The 17,945-nt window shown below is 40.2% G+C and overlaps 1 protein-coding gene across 3 annotated transcripts in view; it reads right to left on the reverse strand.

The window, feature by feature from the left end:
- FHOD3 (formin homology 2 domain containing 3) overlaps nucleotides 1-17,945 on the reverse strand; it is a 412,474-nt gene that overhangs the window by 77,859 nt on the left and 316,670 nt on the right. For 2 of the 3 annotated variants that reach the window (XM_059815484.1, XM_059815486.1), the window contains 3 exons: nucleotides 8,476-8,610; nucleotides 5,447-5,497; nucleotides 709-923 (listed from right to left, as the gene is read on the reverse strand). In XM_059815484.1, coding sequence (XP_059671467.1) covers nucleotides 709-923; nucleotides 5,447-5,497; nucleotides 8,476-8,610 — 401 coding nt within the window. The remainder of the gene's footprint in view (nucleotides 1-708; nucleotides 924-5,446; nucleotides 5,498-8,475; nucleotides 8,611-17,945) is intronic. The other variant, XM_059815487.1, reaches the window with a different exon arrangement.

A 17,945-nucleotide genomic window follows, 5' to 3' on the forward strand; every position in this document is an offset into this window, starting at 1 on the left:
TTTTGAGGACTGAAGGAGGGGTACATGATGCAAGTGGCAGAATGACGTGCACACACACAAAATATTGCTCTGTACACCAATAAATTATATGACAGCAAACCAACCGTGCAAACACTAATTATACTTTCCTTTTTACTAATTTTCTGTGGTCTCTTTTAAGTCCTTTACTACTTGTGCTACAATTTTAAGAGTTTTTGTTGGTGTTAAAAATAACCAACACACCCTCCCTGCCTTCAATTCAAGACCTTTTCTGTTTGTCCCATTCAGCCTGTGCTCTGCTGGAAGGTTATTATAATCTTGGCATTCATCTGTTGCATTTCTTTCAGAGAAACCACATAAGCAAAATCTGTTGGCAGGAATATTGTTGGTTTAGTATTCAGTAACTTCTAATATACAAGGAACATGATGCTAAAATTAAGACCCTCTGTATGCTGTATTTTCCAATTATTCCATTCTAATAGCAACAGACAATGATAACATAAATCATAGCAACAATTAGCAGTGTATTCTTTGCTTGAATAGACTAGAAGACATCCAAATCTATGGAAAAAAAGAGGAAATTTAGGAAGCATGAAACAATATAGTAAGACCCTTTACTTTGGCACCTCAGAGGTTATAGTCTTGCACTCATGCATCAAAAATCACTGCTAGCCAGAGAGAAACTGTGATAAAACCACCGCTCTTTCCCCTGCCCTCCTTTTCACTTACCTTCTGAGGGCTGAGGGGTCCCACAAGGGGTGGAAGGGGTTTTCAGCTCTTCCTGGGACTCTATGGATGCTGGGCTGACACACTTGGGTACAGGCGAGGATGGGGCTGAAGGAGATCTCAGGTTCAAGGACAGCTCACTTCTGCCTCGGCTTATGCTCCGACTCTTCAGCTCCTTCTCATACTCCTCCGCTGCCAACCTCTCCAAGTATTTGTATCTGAAAGTTAAATTCCAGAGGGTTTCCGTAAAGAAAAAGAAGTCTGTGGCTGATGCTTGTTTATGGATGAAACACCTGCAGAGAATGAGCTGACTTCCTGACACAAGGGGTACAGCACTAAACTGTCTGCCTGGTCAATCTGCCAAAAAATGCACACCAAACCAAAGACTAGTGCCCTGAAAAACATTAAATTGCTCATGACAAAACAAAAGCAAAAACCAGCAGAGTTAAAGAGTCCTCAGATATAGTATTGTCTCTGCATAGTCCTCCTTTTGGAAGCATTTGTCTGTCCTCCTTCTCACCCTCCTCCTTTACCTCCTCTTCCTCCTCCCAGCCCTCTCTCTCCCAAAACTAAAACGGGAGGGAAAAAAAACCAAAAGAAAAAAAAAACACCTCCAAAGCCAGAGCCCCTTAATACTGATGCAAATAGCTGAAGTCTGAGACTTGCTGCAAGGAGAGGAAAATGGTTCAGTGCAGCAGACAAAAACAGATCTCCCGGAAAACAATACCAACAATAAATGTTTGGATTGACTATCTAAAGTCTCTGAACCTGCTTCTATTTGCTCTGAGAGCAATGCACTGGAATTCACTTTGTTCTCTCCAGAGTCTACAATGGAAAGTTTTCTTTTTTTTATTCTAAAAAATTTCTCTGCCGGACTCAGACATCCAATAGCTTGGACCTGACGTCACATGTAGTTTATTCATCAAAGTCACTTTAAAAGAACAAAGATACATCTGTTTTGCATTTTAGGCAGGCAGAACTCACTAACTGTTTATTAAGACCAGCTACCAATCATATTCTTCATAGTGTGCTTTATACATTTTGACCAAAATAACTTTGAAATATGTGCCTCTTCCAGATGTCTGCTAATTTTATCCACCATTATTTGCTAAGGAATAAATTCGTGAATACAGCTGGCTCGGGCTTTAGACTGTTTGTCTTACCCGCAAGTGAACTGTTAAACAGGTTAATCAAGACTACGGCTTATGTCCCCGAAAACTGTGGTCATCCTCCTATAACCCACTGTTGTAAACACTTCGTAACAGGGAACACCTCTCCTCCCCCCTTCTGCCTCACTGACAGCCCAAATTAGTGTATGAGGGTGCATTAAAAGCAGGCAGGGTAAAGAAGTCAGCCATATGTGGTAACAAACATGCTTAGTACATATGGTAGCCACACACGCATGCACATTTGCAAACATCCATATAGAGCATAGAAACGTGTCTTTGAAGAGCAGTCCTTATGTTTTCAGAGGCAATTTGCTTTATTGCAAACAGCAATAATGAAGAACAAACTCATTTTCTTTTATTCCTCCAGAGGTATGCACAGGCTTTGAACAAATTCTGCAAGAAAAAGAACCCCTACAGACTCTGGATGAAAATGTAACAAGCCACATACTTGTACGGTTATAAAATAGGAACTGTTTACAGTTCTAACGTGAAGCCAATTCTCGAGAATGATTTTTGCCTTTTCAATAGAGGAGAAAGCCTTTTGCTGGCATTAGCATAATGTTTTGTTACAGTTCATGAAGCCAGTCTGTCTTCTGACGTTGGTCACTTACGTATTGTGCCTTCCGCCTCCTCACAAGTGGAGCAGATGGGACTTCAGACTCATAAAGAGCCATTCAAATTGACGGCTTAGCTCAAACAGGTACCCCCCAGCTGGCTGCCGCCGAGAAGGGTTTTACAGTTTGCCAACAGACTACAACGAAGATGTGGATGGATCCTTCTATAACAGGGGGAGCTACAATGTTTTATTGTCCTCAGCTCTTTTTCAGCTGCTTTAACATTTTAGCTTCTGTAGCTGTGCTGCACAGCCAGCCACCAAAGCAGAGGACTATCATCAAGATGTGCCTTCTCAAAATGTATCTGTTCATTATACTGAAAGAAAAAAGGGAACCAGAACAGCAACTCTCATGGCGGCACATCAGCATAACTAGTTATCAAACGGGAAGCCTAACAGGCAGATAAAGCAATTTAACGGAGAAACAAAAATCATTCAAGAATCAGTTATTATCACTTCACACTTGATAAATGACATTTAATTAGGTTATTTTTTGTTTCTGCCCAATGTCTTAACAATGAATGAATGCCAGCACCAAATACACAAGGTCTCATAAAGGCCAAAATCTGAAGGAGTTGAAAGGATTAGCTACCATCCCTCTGCTGCAATTAGTTCCTTCACTACAGGATTGACACATTGCCTCTGTATATACTGCCATATTCCTTTAAATCATGGAAACCTGCAGATATCATCACGCCTATGCCGACTCTTCTCTACAAAGAGCCAAAAGTCTGTTGGCTATCCATTTGGTATACCTCATGAACATGACATTCCACTTATCATCTTCAAGCAGATGAAAATATCATTGCGAGTTCTCTAGGTCTCTGAGCAATACCCTGAGGGCAACTTAAAATGTTTATGTACCAACAAAGTCACGGGGTTGAGAGCACTTGAGCTCTAAATCACACTAGAGAGGGCTTGGGAGATCACCTTTCTTGGGTTTATTTTTAAATTACCACTGGAAAACACCCAAGTAAAAAAAGCCTCAAATCATCGAACAGCAAGAACATGTGAAATGAATGGTGCTGAGCTGCACTCAGACCCCTTGAAACTGCAGGAATCTTTCTGCCTCATACTGAGGCGAACCCAGAGCCACTGGAAAAGTGGGTGCCTGTAGTCGGGAGCTCCAGGGTGACACAACAGTACACAGAATGCTCCAAAGATCTGACAGAATTTAGACAAACCAGTGCTTTTAATAGAGCCTTTCCTATGTGCTCAATATTATCTCCTTCTACTTTTCCAAACTGATACGGAGGAAACCTACAATCCAGATTTTAACTAGGAATTTAGCATCTTGGCTATAGCATTTTCTTACAGTCCATGCATTCTCTTAAAACAAGTCAACATGTAACTTGCTATAGGGAGTGAAAAGCCTTTGGGTGAAAAGTGAAACAAATGCAAAGGTGTTTAAAAAAAATAGTTACAGAAGGCCAATGTAATGGACTACTGGTGCAAGATTTCTGTTGCAGAAGTTTTCTCCAGTATTTATGTACTGTCAAAACAAACATGTGTCTTTCCTCTTTATGAGGAAGAACTGATAGTTTAACATTTCAGTTCAAAAGAGCCTTAAGGATAAAGACACGTTCATAATGACCAGTGAAATTGTCTCCAATTGTACAGCAGTGATCTCCTGCCGGTGAACAGTTCCCCAAAAATACTCCAGTTTACTTGGCATATTCTCTTACAACTTGAAAGTGCTGGAGAACTTGCTTCTAATTTGTTTCAAGTCTTGCTGATGAGCACACTTGCTATAAAAAGTTTTACTCAGCTAAGATCAATGTATGATGCTTATGTGCTCAGACGCGTTTTGTTTCAGAAAATGCTTTGAACTATTTGTAATTTTTTGGCTGGAAGGACAAAGGAAAGCCCATCCACCTTTTCTTACTCTTTTGAGATGTCAAAATTATTTTTTAATATTAGCTACTTGAGCCACAATAGATCAGACTTCAGTTTGTAGAAACGAACTGCCTCCTGTATGATGGTTTTGTGAAAAAAACACCCCAAAACCAAAACGCAGCAATATGACGGTTTCTGAGATGGCTGCTCTCATACGTTGATAATGTAATTCCAATTCTTGACAATCCAAAAATATCCCCAGAGAGCAACCTCTAGAGGACCATAAAAGCAGAACTGAAGCAATCTGGATGATTTTTCATCTACTATTTGTTCAGTAATGTGCATATTTTCCAGTTAAAAACAAGAGCTCCCTCCAGGGTGTAATTTCTAGTGGAGGTAGAGATGAAGCTACTGAAAGGGAAAGGTCTTTAGTTGAGTATTCCTTGAAAAATGTGCTTTCATAAGCACATAGCTCCCAGCGTAGCCCAGAGTTTCTAAACTATTTAATTGAATTTAAAAAAAAAAAAAGCTCAGTCCCTTTAAATACACTATTTAAATAAAACTAAAACAATGCCCCAGTGATAAACACTGCTAAGCTCTGTAATTTAATCACCGATGTTTAGAGAGACCGGCATAGAAAACTTGGCCCTGAAAGATAAAAATATGCTGGGAATGGGTCAGAACCATTTCCATCAGCCTGTGACTGCAGTTTTGCAATGCTTGTGACCCCAGTTCCCTTTATCCTCGGTTGCCTTTTCTGAACCTCCAGAAAGCTTGGGACCCACTGGGTGAGAAACACAGGCTTATTCAATTTATAACTATGCTAAATTTGGGCAAATTTCTGAGGCAAATAGAGTAAGCTTATTTCCCACACAAATAGATAAAGGATAGATCATCAATCATTCTTATGCATTCCAGTCCCTTTGCTCTTCATTTATTGCTGTTCTTATGGCTGAACTTCATTCTCCTCTTTAATGAAACAACCGCTTTCTTACAGAAGTCTTTTGGAATAAGCATGTTCTGTGCATGCAGAGTTAAAAATGTAAATACATGACAGCTCCACAGTAAAGGACATAAGAAGTGCAAACAACCAAAGGGAAGGATGGATGCATTGTATACAAACCTCTCTTCTCTTGCTTGTCTTAGTTCTTCTCTTTTGTCTAAATAATCACGGCTAAAAAGAGAATTGCAGTAAATTGTAGAGGAAACCAGAAGAATAAGGTAAGTAACCGAAGTACAAGTACAGTATGAGAAACCAAGACCAGTACAAACAAGCTAATCAGAGACAATGAAAATTATTAGTTTGTTTTTGTAAAAAAGGCTGAAAAATACGTGTGTACACTTACCCATGCATATACCACAGGTATGTGTACACCAAATACGTAGTTTGGAAGGTCATTACAAGTAATTATAAAAAAATGCAAAAAGTGAAGAACTTGAAGTACATTTTGAAACCTGGTATCTGAAATTAGATACAATGAGCCGGACTCATCCATACTGAGCAGGCATATTAGTGGCCATTCCTCATTTGTTCCATCTAGTATGCTCTGAAACAGTGACTTCAGCACCTGTCAGGCTAGACGAAGCAGGGAGCATTCCGTATTTGCCCTCCATCTAATATACCTTTCCTCAGCATGTTTTAGTCACGATGGTTGGAAACAGGACAGCGGACTGGCATTACCGAGTAGGACAATTCTTTGGTCTTACAAGACACATGCAGGATCATCGGGCAGCTAACAACCTTTCACTTCTTTATTTTTCACCCTGAGTTTTAGATACAAACCTCCCTCTATCTTAGCTGCCCCTCCCACAGCTCCTCAAGTATTTAGCTTTTGCCAAGTCGACTTTGCTGGATGCCTAAGCACTGTGATTTCAGGCAGGCCCATCACATCCACAAATGTGGATCCAAATTTAACTCAGAGCACAGGAGAATCCAGTGAACATCCAGCGTGCCTCAATACCACAGCAAGATAGTTCCTTACAATGTATTTTTAGTATTTTGTTAAATCTGGTGGACAAAACTGATGAGACTTTCACCTTATCTGTTAGGTTCTTCCACAGCGTAACCTGTAAGTACCAGAAAGATTTTTCAGAACTACTTCATTTATTAATAAAACTCTATTTTTTCTCCATATATTGTGTCATCAAATGAATTACTTATTATCTACTATTACAATAGCTACCAAACATCTGCTTGCAAGTGCTCTTCAAAAGTCTATTAATAGGGAACACACATCACTGTTTCAGGCTATCTCCACATCCTTTGAATCCCTGAACTGGTTATACTTTTATTATATTTTCAGACTATTCTTTGGAATTACAAGAGCTATGTATGTCCCCTTGACAACTTTCACCCTTTCCTACTGTTGAAGAATAACCCCTGTATTTTAGGACACGTTGTTCTATATATGCAACGGGTACAACAGTTCTTCTACTGAGAAAAATGTTCATTAGGTAAAGCATTCCTTTTGCTAGCAATAGCTTATGAAGCTTTTTAACACCTCTCCTAAAACCAAGCTCTTTCACAACTGGTGATGCTCTCCTTTAAATTATCCTCAATTTGTCAATAATGGTGCCAGAACCTGGTGCAATGTTCTCGAGGCAGAGTTGGAAAGAATGAGATAACAAATGAGTCATGATGGTAAATCCAGCACTGCTCACGAGTTTAAAGGCTGTGAATTGCAAGTGCTATTTTTAATCAAAAATACATCTTCAGAGACTGGGTTTCTAGCCAGGCTGATGATATGATAATGTAATCCCAAGAACTCTTACAAAACTGTCCATGACTGTTTGCTGTGGCTTTGTCCTCCTCCTGCCAGACTGTTTAATCAACTGTGGGATGCTGTCTGTCTGAGAAGTTTGGTGGCTTTGGAGACCCTCTACTCAAACACAAGTTATAACTTTTTGGGTGACCAGGGAACTCAAATCTAGAAGATAAAAACACTTGGCATTGAAAAATTGTCATCTTAAATATGCAACACAATCATGACGTTTAGTTAACCAGTTTCTGACTCTGGAGGAACAGGATGAAGATGTGTATTTTTAAAAATCTGTTTTTCTGACTTTAAGGAAGCTCTTTTAGTGACAGAACAACTACTGTAGCCAACCTCCAGTGAAATGTGCAGATCTGTTATTCAAACAGGTCAAGCTGCCAAATGTCCCGGTGGCTTTTTTGGTCTGGGAGTTTCCTTTCTGAAAGATCATGTTGGCTGTCCACAGCAGCCTGATGCAGCCTGATGATACCACTTAGAGGGAGAGTTTTTGGAAGAGGCTTGAAGATTGAGACCTGATTGTTTCTGTTTCAGGAGAACTTGGGCAGCTGTTGGCTGCCAAAGATCCTATTATGGTGCTCTTCCACCTTCCCTATGCCTCTCATTTTCTTCTAAACTAGCTATCTTCTGGAGCCAGGAGAATATCTCCTTCAACCAACCAACCAACCAACCACTAGTAAGTCACTCCTCTTTCCATATTCACTATGACACAGACCATTTCCACTTCTTACTAAAGAGATGATTACAGTGAAAACAATCCTGCATACTAATAAACAAGCTCACATGAAACCCAGTGCCATCTTTTCCATAAATACCAACTCTAAGGCTATGAAACATTTATCCTACCATTCTTTAGATTACTACATTATGTCTTCTAACTACTAAAATACATTTACTTTTCACTCCTGTTTATGAGAAAACAAATTGGTTTTTTATTTTATACTCTTCAGACAGTAGGCAAACTACTTCAAGTATAGGCTTCTTATCTATCCTAAGCGCACTGCAGTCTTTGCTAATGCCTGTGCTGGGATTTCCAGGAATGGATTTAACAAGAGGAGAGGGCTTGTCTCTTACTATCCTCAGGCAGCACACCCTGGGATCCCACACCACACAACATGTTCTCAGATGTGAAAGTGGAGAGTCCAGTCAGTATAATTGGCAAATACATAGCTGTCTTTAAAAAAATTGCTGGTTTATTAAATGCCAAAATTCATCATGATGTGTTTAACGTATCAGTTCTTAAGATACCTAGATCAAGATAGGTATCTGAAGAGACACACAAACTATTCATCAATACAATTATTTTGCAATTAAATGTCCCAATGATTGACAAATCCATCACACATTAAAACAACAGACTGAGAGCAAATTTGGTTCCTACTTGAATTTGTTTCTTTCTTCACGTTCTATCCTTTGCAACCTTTCTTCTCTCTCCTGACGTCGTCTTTCTCTTTCTGCTGCCAAGGACTCCTGGTGCTGCCGAAAAGATGATGTAAGGAGACCACCCAAAGCTGGTCTGCAGAGAAGGAAGATCAGATTTCTCAGTGTCACTTTTATTGATTATACTGGCAAAAAATGAGTAGCAATCATTCAGCAAGTAACATAACCCCAACCAACAGAATGACATGGCAATATTTATGTATGGATGCTTCAAAGCACTGGCTGAGTATCTTCTTGCTAAATTGATTTTAGATACTGTGATGACCTTAAGAACAACAGATAGGGTAGGCTTCTTAAATTGCCAAAATTTTTTTCTGAAACACAAATAAAGTATGTGTAAGAATTCTTCAGTCTATTTCAACTGCAATATTGTCTAAATGATTTTTTTTTTTTACTGTATAATCCTGTTAACTGACAAGCTGAATCCTGTAATGGATTTTTGAAATTTTAAAGAAAAAAAAAAAAGCTGGAATATTTTTCCAGCGCTTTCCAATCATGTTATGCAATGATGTTAAAAACAGATGTGTCACAAACACCTGAGAATCCTGTATACAGAAAAACAAAAGTAAAAGAACATGTCAGAAATGCAGTGAGCTTGTTCCAGTGCTCTGCCACCCTCAAAGTAAACAAGTTCCCCCTCACGTTTAGGTGGAACTTCCTATGACCAAGTTTGTGCCCGTTACCTCTCGTCCTGTCACTGGGCACCACTGAAAAAAGACAGCCCCCATCCTCCTGGCACCCACCCCTGAAGTATTTATAAGCATTAACAAGATCCCCCCTCAGTCTTCTCTTCTCCAGACTAAAAAGACCCAAGTCCCTCAGCCTTTCCTCATAAGAAAGATGTCCCAGCCCCCTAATCGGCTTTGTAGCCCTTTGCTGAACCCTCTCCAGCAGTTCCCTGTCCTTCTTGAACCGGGGAGCCCAGAACTGGACACAGTACTCATTCATTCTTGTTCTGTCCACAGGGAACAAAAAGAACAGTTTACTACCACCTGCTTTATGGCTAAGCAAGAATTAGTCCAAAAGGGGACTTTCTCTGCAGTCCTCTGACCGTAACTATGAACTGGATGCTCCATGGTAGGTTACTGTAATGAAGAAGGCTCAATGTCCCCACCAGCAATGCATATCAGACTTCTAGCAGTTGTTCAGGAGACTGTTAAGGTGCATGAGATAAGGTGAGTAAATGCTGAGCCAAAAAACGTGGGACTTTTTTGGTCAGAAATGGCAGCCTCTACAGTAAAGACTTCTCAAATATGTAAATGACTTTTTCCTTGAGATGAAACAGCTTTAAGTAGCAAATACACTTTAAAAAAGCTACATTTATATTCACTTATAGTTTGGTCTTGACACAGGTTTTGGGGTTTTTTTTGTTTGTTTTTTTTTTTTACTGCAAGTACTACTTTAGCTAGGAGCGGGGCTCCTCTCACACATCTTTCCCCCAACATGGCGCTATTGGTACCACCAACCTCTCACATGGCAACAGACTGACCTCAGAGTAAACATGTCTGTCTTTCTGTCTCTTAAGACAGGAAAAATCTGTATTGTACAGGGTAGCTTTATACAGATGTAAATGTATCCACACTGATTGAATTAGACTGATAAAATCAAAGAGACATAACTCATGTAGAGTGGTTTCTGTGCATTGTTGTAACATGAGTTTTGCAGTGGAAGGATTAATGAGAGAAATAGATACTGCCTCTTCTGAAGAGAAACTAAACCCTGTCTAAAGGAAGGTTTCCAAATCAGCGATGCAAACCTGAATAAATTTTCGTTATTTTTAAGAACTCAGACCCTTTCCCTTATTTATTTACATGCCTATGGCTGCACAACGTAGACTTTTAGTATAATAGCACCAGTTCACCAGTGAAAATAGGTGCAGGAGAAGACAAAAACATTAATGCAAACCTATCGTCCCTGAGTGTCTATGTGTGTGAGAGCAGGAATGCCACAAAACACAGCCATTTCAGCCCCACTGGCAGCAGGGCAGTATGAATATAATTTCAATAATTTCAATAAATTGAATTTCAATATGTCATATCCCACCCGCATAAACATTACATAAGATGGTATAAAACTTGATATTCTGTAAGCCTCCCTGCTGGCACTCCTCCAGAGCTACAGTATCAATGCTGGATCACACTCAAAACCATAAAAATCTCTAATATGCCTCAGCACTAAGAAAAGTGAAAAAAAAATCCCCAAACCCTGACAGTCAAGTACGTGTGGTGAATTTTCCCTTGAACATATTTTATATTTATTTTAACTTACGACCTTTTAGTGCATGTTGCAAGAGAAAGCTCTCAGCAGAAACAGTGGCACCACCGTGCTAAGACTCAAGAGCTAGAGCTCCATCCCTGTGATAGCATGAAAAACCACGGCAATAAGGTTGGATCTATCATCAGAGATTGCTCTAGGAAGGGGAAAACTGGACAGTGCTTCCGCATGAAAACATCTGGAAATAAACTGGAAGAGATGCAAAAAGAGGGTCCCTATCAAGTCTGTGCTCATATCTGTTCCGTGTATTTAGCTTGCTATCCCACCCTGTCCCATCCCTTCCAGCTGCCCTGAAGTACGCAAACTCCATTTGGAGCCAAAGGAAGTTATGACTTAATAAAACCTGAAGGAAAAATAAGGGGAAGGATGGGGTGATGCTGAGAGACCAAAAGAGCGATTGTAGGTCTGCACAGCATTTAGGTGGGTTGGAAACCTTCAGCTCTGACTAAGCTCTTTGGGGCTCCACAGTAAATACATGTTCTTATCCAAGGGATTACAGGGGAATCATATGGAGATGTGTAGCTCAGTCCTGCAGACGGGATTCTAACCTGACCCTGGTAGTAAAATGTCTCCACATGCCAAAACACCTTGTTTGGAGGTCTGATCTAGCACAGCTTGGCTAGTGTTGCTCACTTGGCTCAAATTTGCAGATGTATGAACAGCAGCCTCACAATCTAAATAAAAGATCCACAGCCATATAGCCAGAAAAAAAGCCGATGTCTAAGAAACTGAAAATGAATATCCATGTGCCATATTAGTTTGCCACCTCTTGGAAACTAATCAGATCAATAATAACTACCCAAAACTCGGTATTTCCCACTGGTTATTTTATTAGTCCATATTTCAGCTGAGTTACAAGCTACAGTACAGCGTGCACACACATACCTGATGCAATTCATTTGTCCCAAACGCAGTCAGTTCTGGACTGCCCTATTGCATACTACAGTTTATTGCATGGAATGGTGAAAACTAACAGTCAAACCTGTGAGAAGGTTCTGTTGAAACAGGTTATGATTAAACAGAGAGGAATATGGCCAGCTGACTCCTTGTGCGGCACTGACTTCTTAAAACAGAAATAGTCAGGTTTTGGGTTTTTAGTCACATTTAGAAAAGAACAGGCAAAGAAACAGCACTGATATTGCTGAGTTAGTGCTTGCTTAGTGGTTAGATCCTGCACTGTCCAGCCCACTCGACCGTACACATCTCCCCTCCGTGAAGACCATTTGTGTTGTGAAACCTCATAAACTCACAGCTTCACTGTTGCTATCAAACACTATAGCTCAACTGGTATTCAGGTGCATCAATCCTCTTTTTAATGTGAGCTGCAACTGTAAATGAGCAGATTTTAGTATCTAGTAAACTCTAGCCTTAATTTGCTACATGTGGATAAACTAAACCTGGAGGAAACAGGTGTTACTTTCAGGGTGTACAAACCTGTACAACAGCCAGAAGGAAAGGCAAGTGGTAAAGGGTATTCCTCAAATATTCTAAACAATTTGAAAAGGGATTTGTCTATAAAATCTTTTTTTTGTCTCTGTATGCCCTTGGCAATAAAGCTTAAAGAAAACATTCCCTTTCGATGAACTCATACCTGAATTGCAAATGGCAGCGGGACTGGCCAAACCAGCCACCGGGAGGGCTTGGGCTGAGCCTTCAGGTAAATTTGGTTCTTTAATGCTGTTTAAAGGGTGACAGTACCTTCAGGCTTCAGGAATATTTAAGTCTTACTGCTGTAGGCTGCATTTTAAAAATGGGTAAGCAAGGAAAAGGCTAAAAAAAAATCTGGCTTGAATCAAAGGTGGTAAGAGATTTTAACAGAAAAGAGCATGTGAATACTCAATGAAAGCATAATAGAGTGATCACTCACAAAATGGGGTTATAGTTAATATATGCCAGCATTTTAATGTTGGTGTCATATGTTACTAACTGGTAATATCAACCATTTGTTCAATTCTACAAATACAATCCAGAAGGATGCTTACTCTGACTACTATTTTTAGTCTTGTAGAGAACACAAGTTTATTAAGAATGGACTGTTAATACAAAAATATTAAGAAAAGCTTTCTTCTGCCTGCTGTTAAAACCAGCAAAAGCTAAACAAGCTATGTTATTACACTTCCATTCTAGAAAGAAAGAAAAGTCTGTCTGGGGATTTGTGACTATAGCTCCACACCACGGCATTAGGACCTAGGAACAAAGAGGTCATTTGTTTCTTATCTTGTTGGAAAAAGATAGGAAAGAGCAAAGAATAGGAAAAAAAGGAAGGAAAAAGAAGGCAGCAAAAATACACACAGGGCAGAGGATACAAAACCAAAACATTGATTGTAGGCCAAAACTCTTCTTAATAAAAATTCATCTAACCTGACCTACTGCATTTAACACAGCAGTGAATTAGTAATCATTATTAAAAACACAAGCTCAAAGAGCCACAAGATATCTCGCAGTTTTTTGCAAATACTTGCAGTTTTCTGACAACACTCCATCACGGACTATGTACTGTGAAAGGGAATATGTGACCTGAATCACTCTAATCTTGTTGAAAATTAAAGAAAATATTTCTGTCTTACTCTAAGCCACTTTGTTACAGCAAAATTGCAATTATCAACTTCAAATGTTCTTCATTCATATTAACTCTGAAATCCACTTCTTTTGTGGCTGCGTTTTCCTCTGTTAGTTGAATTTTAAAAATTTGCTAAATGGAAATGGATATCTATAGCAAGAACACAAAATACAAATGTGTATTTTTAGGAGCTAGAAAAAATTAACAGACAACTTATGAGAGGAAATCCCTTTAAGTCATAAGGTTAATATTCAGGATTTTCTTTAATATAACAAGGGTCAGAATCATTAATAACCTTAAGAAGGAAGCACTAATTACCCATTTTTCCAAAGTGCTCCTTCTCCAGCAGTCATGGGAATGCTACAGAGAGGGAACAACAGTCGGCAGCTCCCACTCAGGCCTTAAGTAACTCTAAATGTCTCTTGGCTTTAACAAAATAAATCCGCTTGCCAGCTTAGAAAGAGACAAAAGAGGAGGCAAAGCTGCCAAGAGCCATATTGCTTTTCACAGTTAAAGGAACTCTCCGTGTGTTATGTCTCCCTACATGACATAGCAAATTCAAAAGTGTGTTGATACAAGATTTTGCAAACAGACTAAACATTACTTGAGGAATCTTTACAAAACTTCTCTCAAAAATAAACACAAAATTGAGAGATAAAACTACCAACTAATGCTTCCTTTGAGAAAGAAACTTGAGAATGACCAAGAGAAGAATTGATTAACGTTAGACTTTTAATTGGCCTGAGGGACTCCATAAAATAAAGCTACAGCAGGGCAGAGCCGCGCAGAGCCCGGGCAATGCACAGGGACTTTCTAGACACACGCTCTTCTTGCAGTTTGATGTGTGTAGGTTTTACGTTGTGTTTCTGTCTTTCTCCAGCCTGTGGCTTCTCATCCTCAAGCGAGTCACAAATCGCTGGAAGTGGCTTGCAGAGCTGCCCCCCACCCCCGCCGTAGATCCAGGCTAAGGTACGTGTCCCCGGAGCATCAGCACAGCGGGAACCTGGGGGCTGAAACTGGTGCCCTCCAGGCACACTGCAACACGTTGTAGGCTGAAACTGTAACCTGGCTCACGCTTTCTGTTTAAACATATGACCTATGATGAAGCCTACAAAGCTGCAATCAAGAATACTGCTTACACAGTAGTTCAACAAGCGGCTAAGCCAGTGTAAGCCACCGCTGCTTCCCAAATTGTAAATCATCAAGTAATTCCTAAGGTCTTTTTTTCTTTTAAAATCTCAGCAATAAAGTTGAGGCTTTTGCCCTGGGCCGCTATTATCAACTACCAAGCTATCCCTTCCTCATTATGTTATTCAGAGTGAAAGATGTGCTTGGCATTTACCACAAGAAAAAATAGCCATGGTCTCTGGTCTGAGAGCCCAGAAGTACGTACTAAGACACACAGAAGATGGTAGAAGCAGAAAGAATAGAAAGCCAAGGAAAGAGGAGCTGTTCTTGGGAAAGCAGCAGCTTTGTAGGCTGTATAATGGGGTTTGTTTCATAGGTTTCTTGTTTTTTCTTAGTGCTTAACAGCTGGAGTAAGGTAACTCCAGAGTGCAGATTAGTGATAGATGGCTAATGAAAAAAAAAAAAGAGAACCTGCCAAGAAACTTCATCCAGCAGCACCTCCCTGGTGTTGTCAATTACAGGGACCTTTAATTTTAGTAGAAAGTCTGACTGAAAAGCTGTTTAGCATTCTCGAGCAGGTTTTTTTGTGTTTTGTTTTGCTTTGCTTTTAAGAGACACAAATTTGAAAAAAGCACCAGATTACCAGAAAATCACTGTTTTAGGCACCTGGAGAGCTAATAAAACTCAAAAGAGTAGTATTTGCCGACTTTTGCTGCACTTCATGTTACACTTCAGGTATGCTGTTTAAAGTGTCTTTAAAATCAGTGGAGAAAGAATCACCTATAATCTAGTCATGCTAAGCTCAGTGTCTGTGGGCACCTGTTGGAGAAATAAATGCTTGAAGGTACATTTCCTTTAAAAGATACGTAAGAACATGGAGATGAACACTCAACATTCAAAGCCCTGCATCACAGGAGCCCAAGGTAACGTACTGCTGTAGATCATAAAGCAAGGAAGACAGAAAACAGGTTAAAGGACATGAAACACATTTTGTCTTTCTTAAGCCTATTTTCTAACGGTCTGGAAAAGTTGGAGAGTGCATCAAACAGGAATAATTTGCAAACACCACAGCAGGCCCTTACCAAGCTTGGAGATTTGGAAGAACCTCAGAGGGACCAGCCAGAGATGGAGACTAAGTTCACACTGACTGGCCAAGAGGATCCAGAAGTGCAGGTTTGCCAGCTGAAATTTCTGGCACTTGATTTAACAGATAAAGGCAAGAAAATGGGGACCATGAACTCCTGCTCCCTTGGCACACAGTGCCCTGAGAAGGCAGCTTTTTGAGCTAGGCTAACTGCACTACTGTTTGACTATCAAGCCCAGTGGGAACCGCCTCCTGGCAAATGCATCAGAAGAAACCTACCTTGGCAAACACACCAGCAGGAAACAAAGGATATTCTTCTGGAAACGGAATGAATTAAAGCTTGTGCCGAATTTAGGAGCTCTTGCCTTAGAAGTCAGACTGCTTCAGGGTCTTGTCTAACTGTGGCCACGACCAACAACGTATGCACTTCACCACCAAAAACACACTATGAGGGGGTGTGAAGCTTTGCAAGTAATGAGTGTGCTGTCCAGCTACAGATTCCAGGCTGCAGCTTTCCATTTCAGTGACCATCTTAGATTCAAAGTCTAAGGAGGCAATCTTTGCCTAAACAGAAATATCCTAGGTGTGAGCACAAGGCATACACAGGACAGTCTTACAACTCCTTGTTCCCCCAGGCAAGGCAGCAACTCAGAGGTACAGAAAAACGCTTTTCTCCTTGGTGTGCTCCAGCCATGCCTTGCTCTTCCCCTTTGTTACCAAAATTTATGAGGTTAAGAAACTGAGATTGATAAATTTATTTTTTCCTTTGGGAACGAGGGAGAGAGTTAATTGGTGACTTAAGTCATGAAGAGTGGGAGCAGTATATTTATGGAGCAAAGCAGTCTTTGGCAGCTGAAAACAGGAGGACTGGGTTATACTTCTGCATTAGGAGCAACTTTCACAAGCAGAGAGATATGAGAGAACCAATATACCCTTTCTTCTCTCCCAATGAAGGGCTGAACAAAAAGTGCCCTGCAATTTGCACTCCTTCAGCAGGATTCCCATGGCTGCAGTATGCACTTCAGAAGCATGGCTCTCCACAGGGGACCCAGAGAAATGAGAGAGAACAACAGTATTGCAAGAAGTTGGCAAAAGGCTGCAGCTGAATTTAGAAACTGAGAAACAGCCAAGTAAGCCTTTTCTTCTGCTGTACAATCAGAAATACATACATTATGTGGATTTCAAAGAACAAAATCTAGTTACTTTTGCACTGAATTATACTGCTCTTTTGGATTCCCTACTGATCTTAGCCAAGGAGGGTTTTAAAAGTATGACTGTCAAAATGTCAACCACACCGCTTCTTTCCACCTAAGTTGTAGCTCTTGTTTACATAAGCAAAATGCAGCCAAGGGTTTGAAAGGCCTGTCAGGATAACTGAATGGAGCATGAATCATTTCGCTGGGCACTGCTCTAAATGCTGCTTCTTCCTTCCTCCTCATTCTCGGAGGTCAAATAAACAGTACCAGGAACTGCATCTGAAGCCCTTCCCTGCATGATAAAAGACAGGGATCATTCTGTGGAGTCCTTGGATAACTGTAACTGTAAGCTGAAAGCAGAAAACTCACCTTGGAGCTAACCATAGATACGCATCTGCTTCTTATCAAGTGTTGTCCTCTCCCCCCCTCATCTTTTAACTTTTTTTTGTGTTTGAATCCGTGTAAATTTTTACTGTCAGGGGGTAGGAAACAATGTTTACATAATCTAAGGCAAACACCATTGACAGAAGACTGTGAAAACTTCCACAATAATTTCCACTTACTAATTAGCGCCAAGCATTTTGTCACGCACTACACAGTCTACTCTCCAGTGAGCAAATTTCTATCCATCTATCTCTATGTGGGCATTTCTGCAACCCATGTCTTTCAGGAAAATGAAATAAAAGCAGGCTTCTGCCCTTCTTCAAAATACTAATGCCATTAGAGACTGCTGAACTACACATCTGCAATTGCAGCACACTCAAAAAGAACAAGACCTGATGCACAATGGCATCTGAACCTGTAAATTTAATTAGCTGTCAAGAAATAACTGCATCTATTCTGCAGGTAACATGCAGCTGTGGCATACACACATTTTTCACACTTCTCGGAGACTAACATACAAAAAGCATCAGGCTGTAACATCCCTCCAACCTGAAGGAAAAACAGAGATGCAACTCTGAGCACTGTGTTCAGACACTTAAAACATGTAAGAGAGATCTGACAGTTGAAGGCAGAGCACTTTCCAGTTTCACAGAGAAAAGCAGAATGAGGTGTAATGGCTGGAAGATGCTGCTAGACAAACTGGCCTCCAAAATATGAAATATTTTCCTAGCAGTGATGATAAATACTGGAACGTTTTCCAGAAGTCATGTGCTGCCACTTGAAAA

Source organism: Gavia stellata, chromosome 3 (assembly GCF_030936135.1).
Source record: "Gavia stellata isolate bGavSte3 chromosome 3, bGavSte3.hap2, whole genome shotgun sequence".
NCBI lineage: Eukaryota > Metazoa > Chordata > Aves > Gaviiformes > Gaviidae > Gavia > Gavia stellata.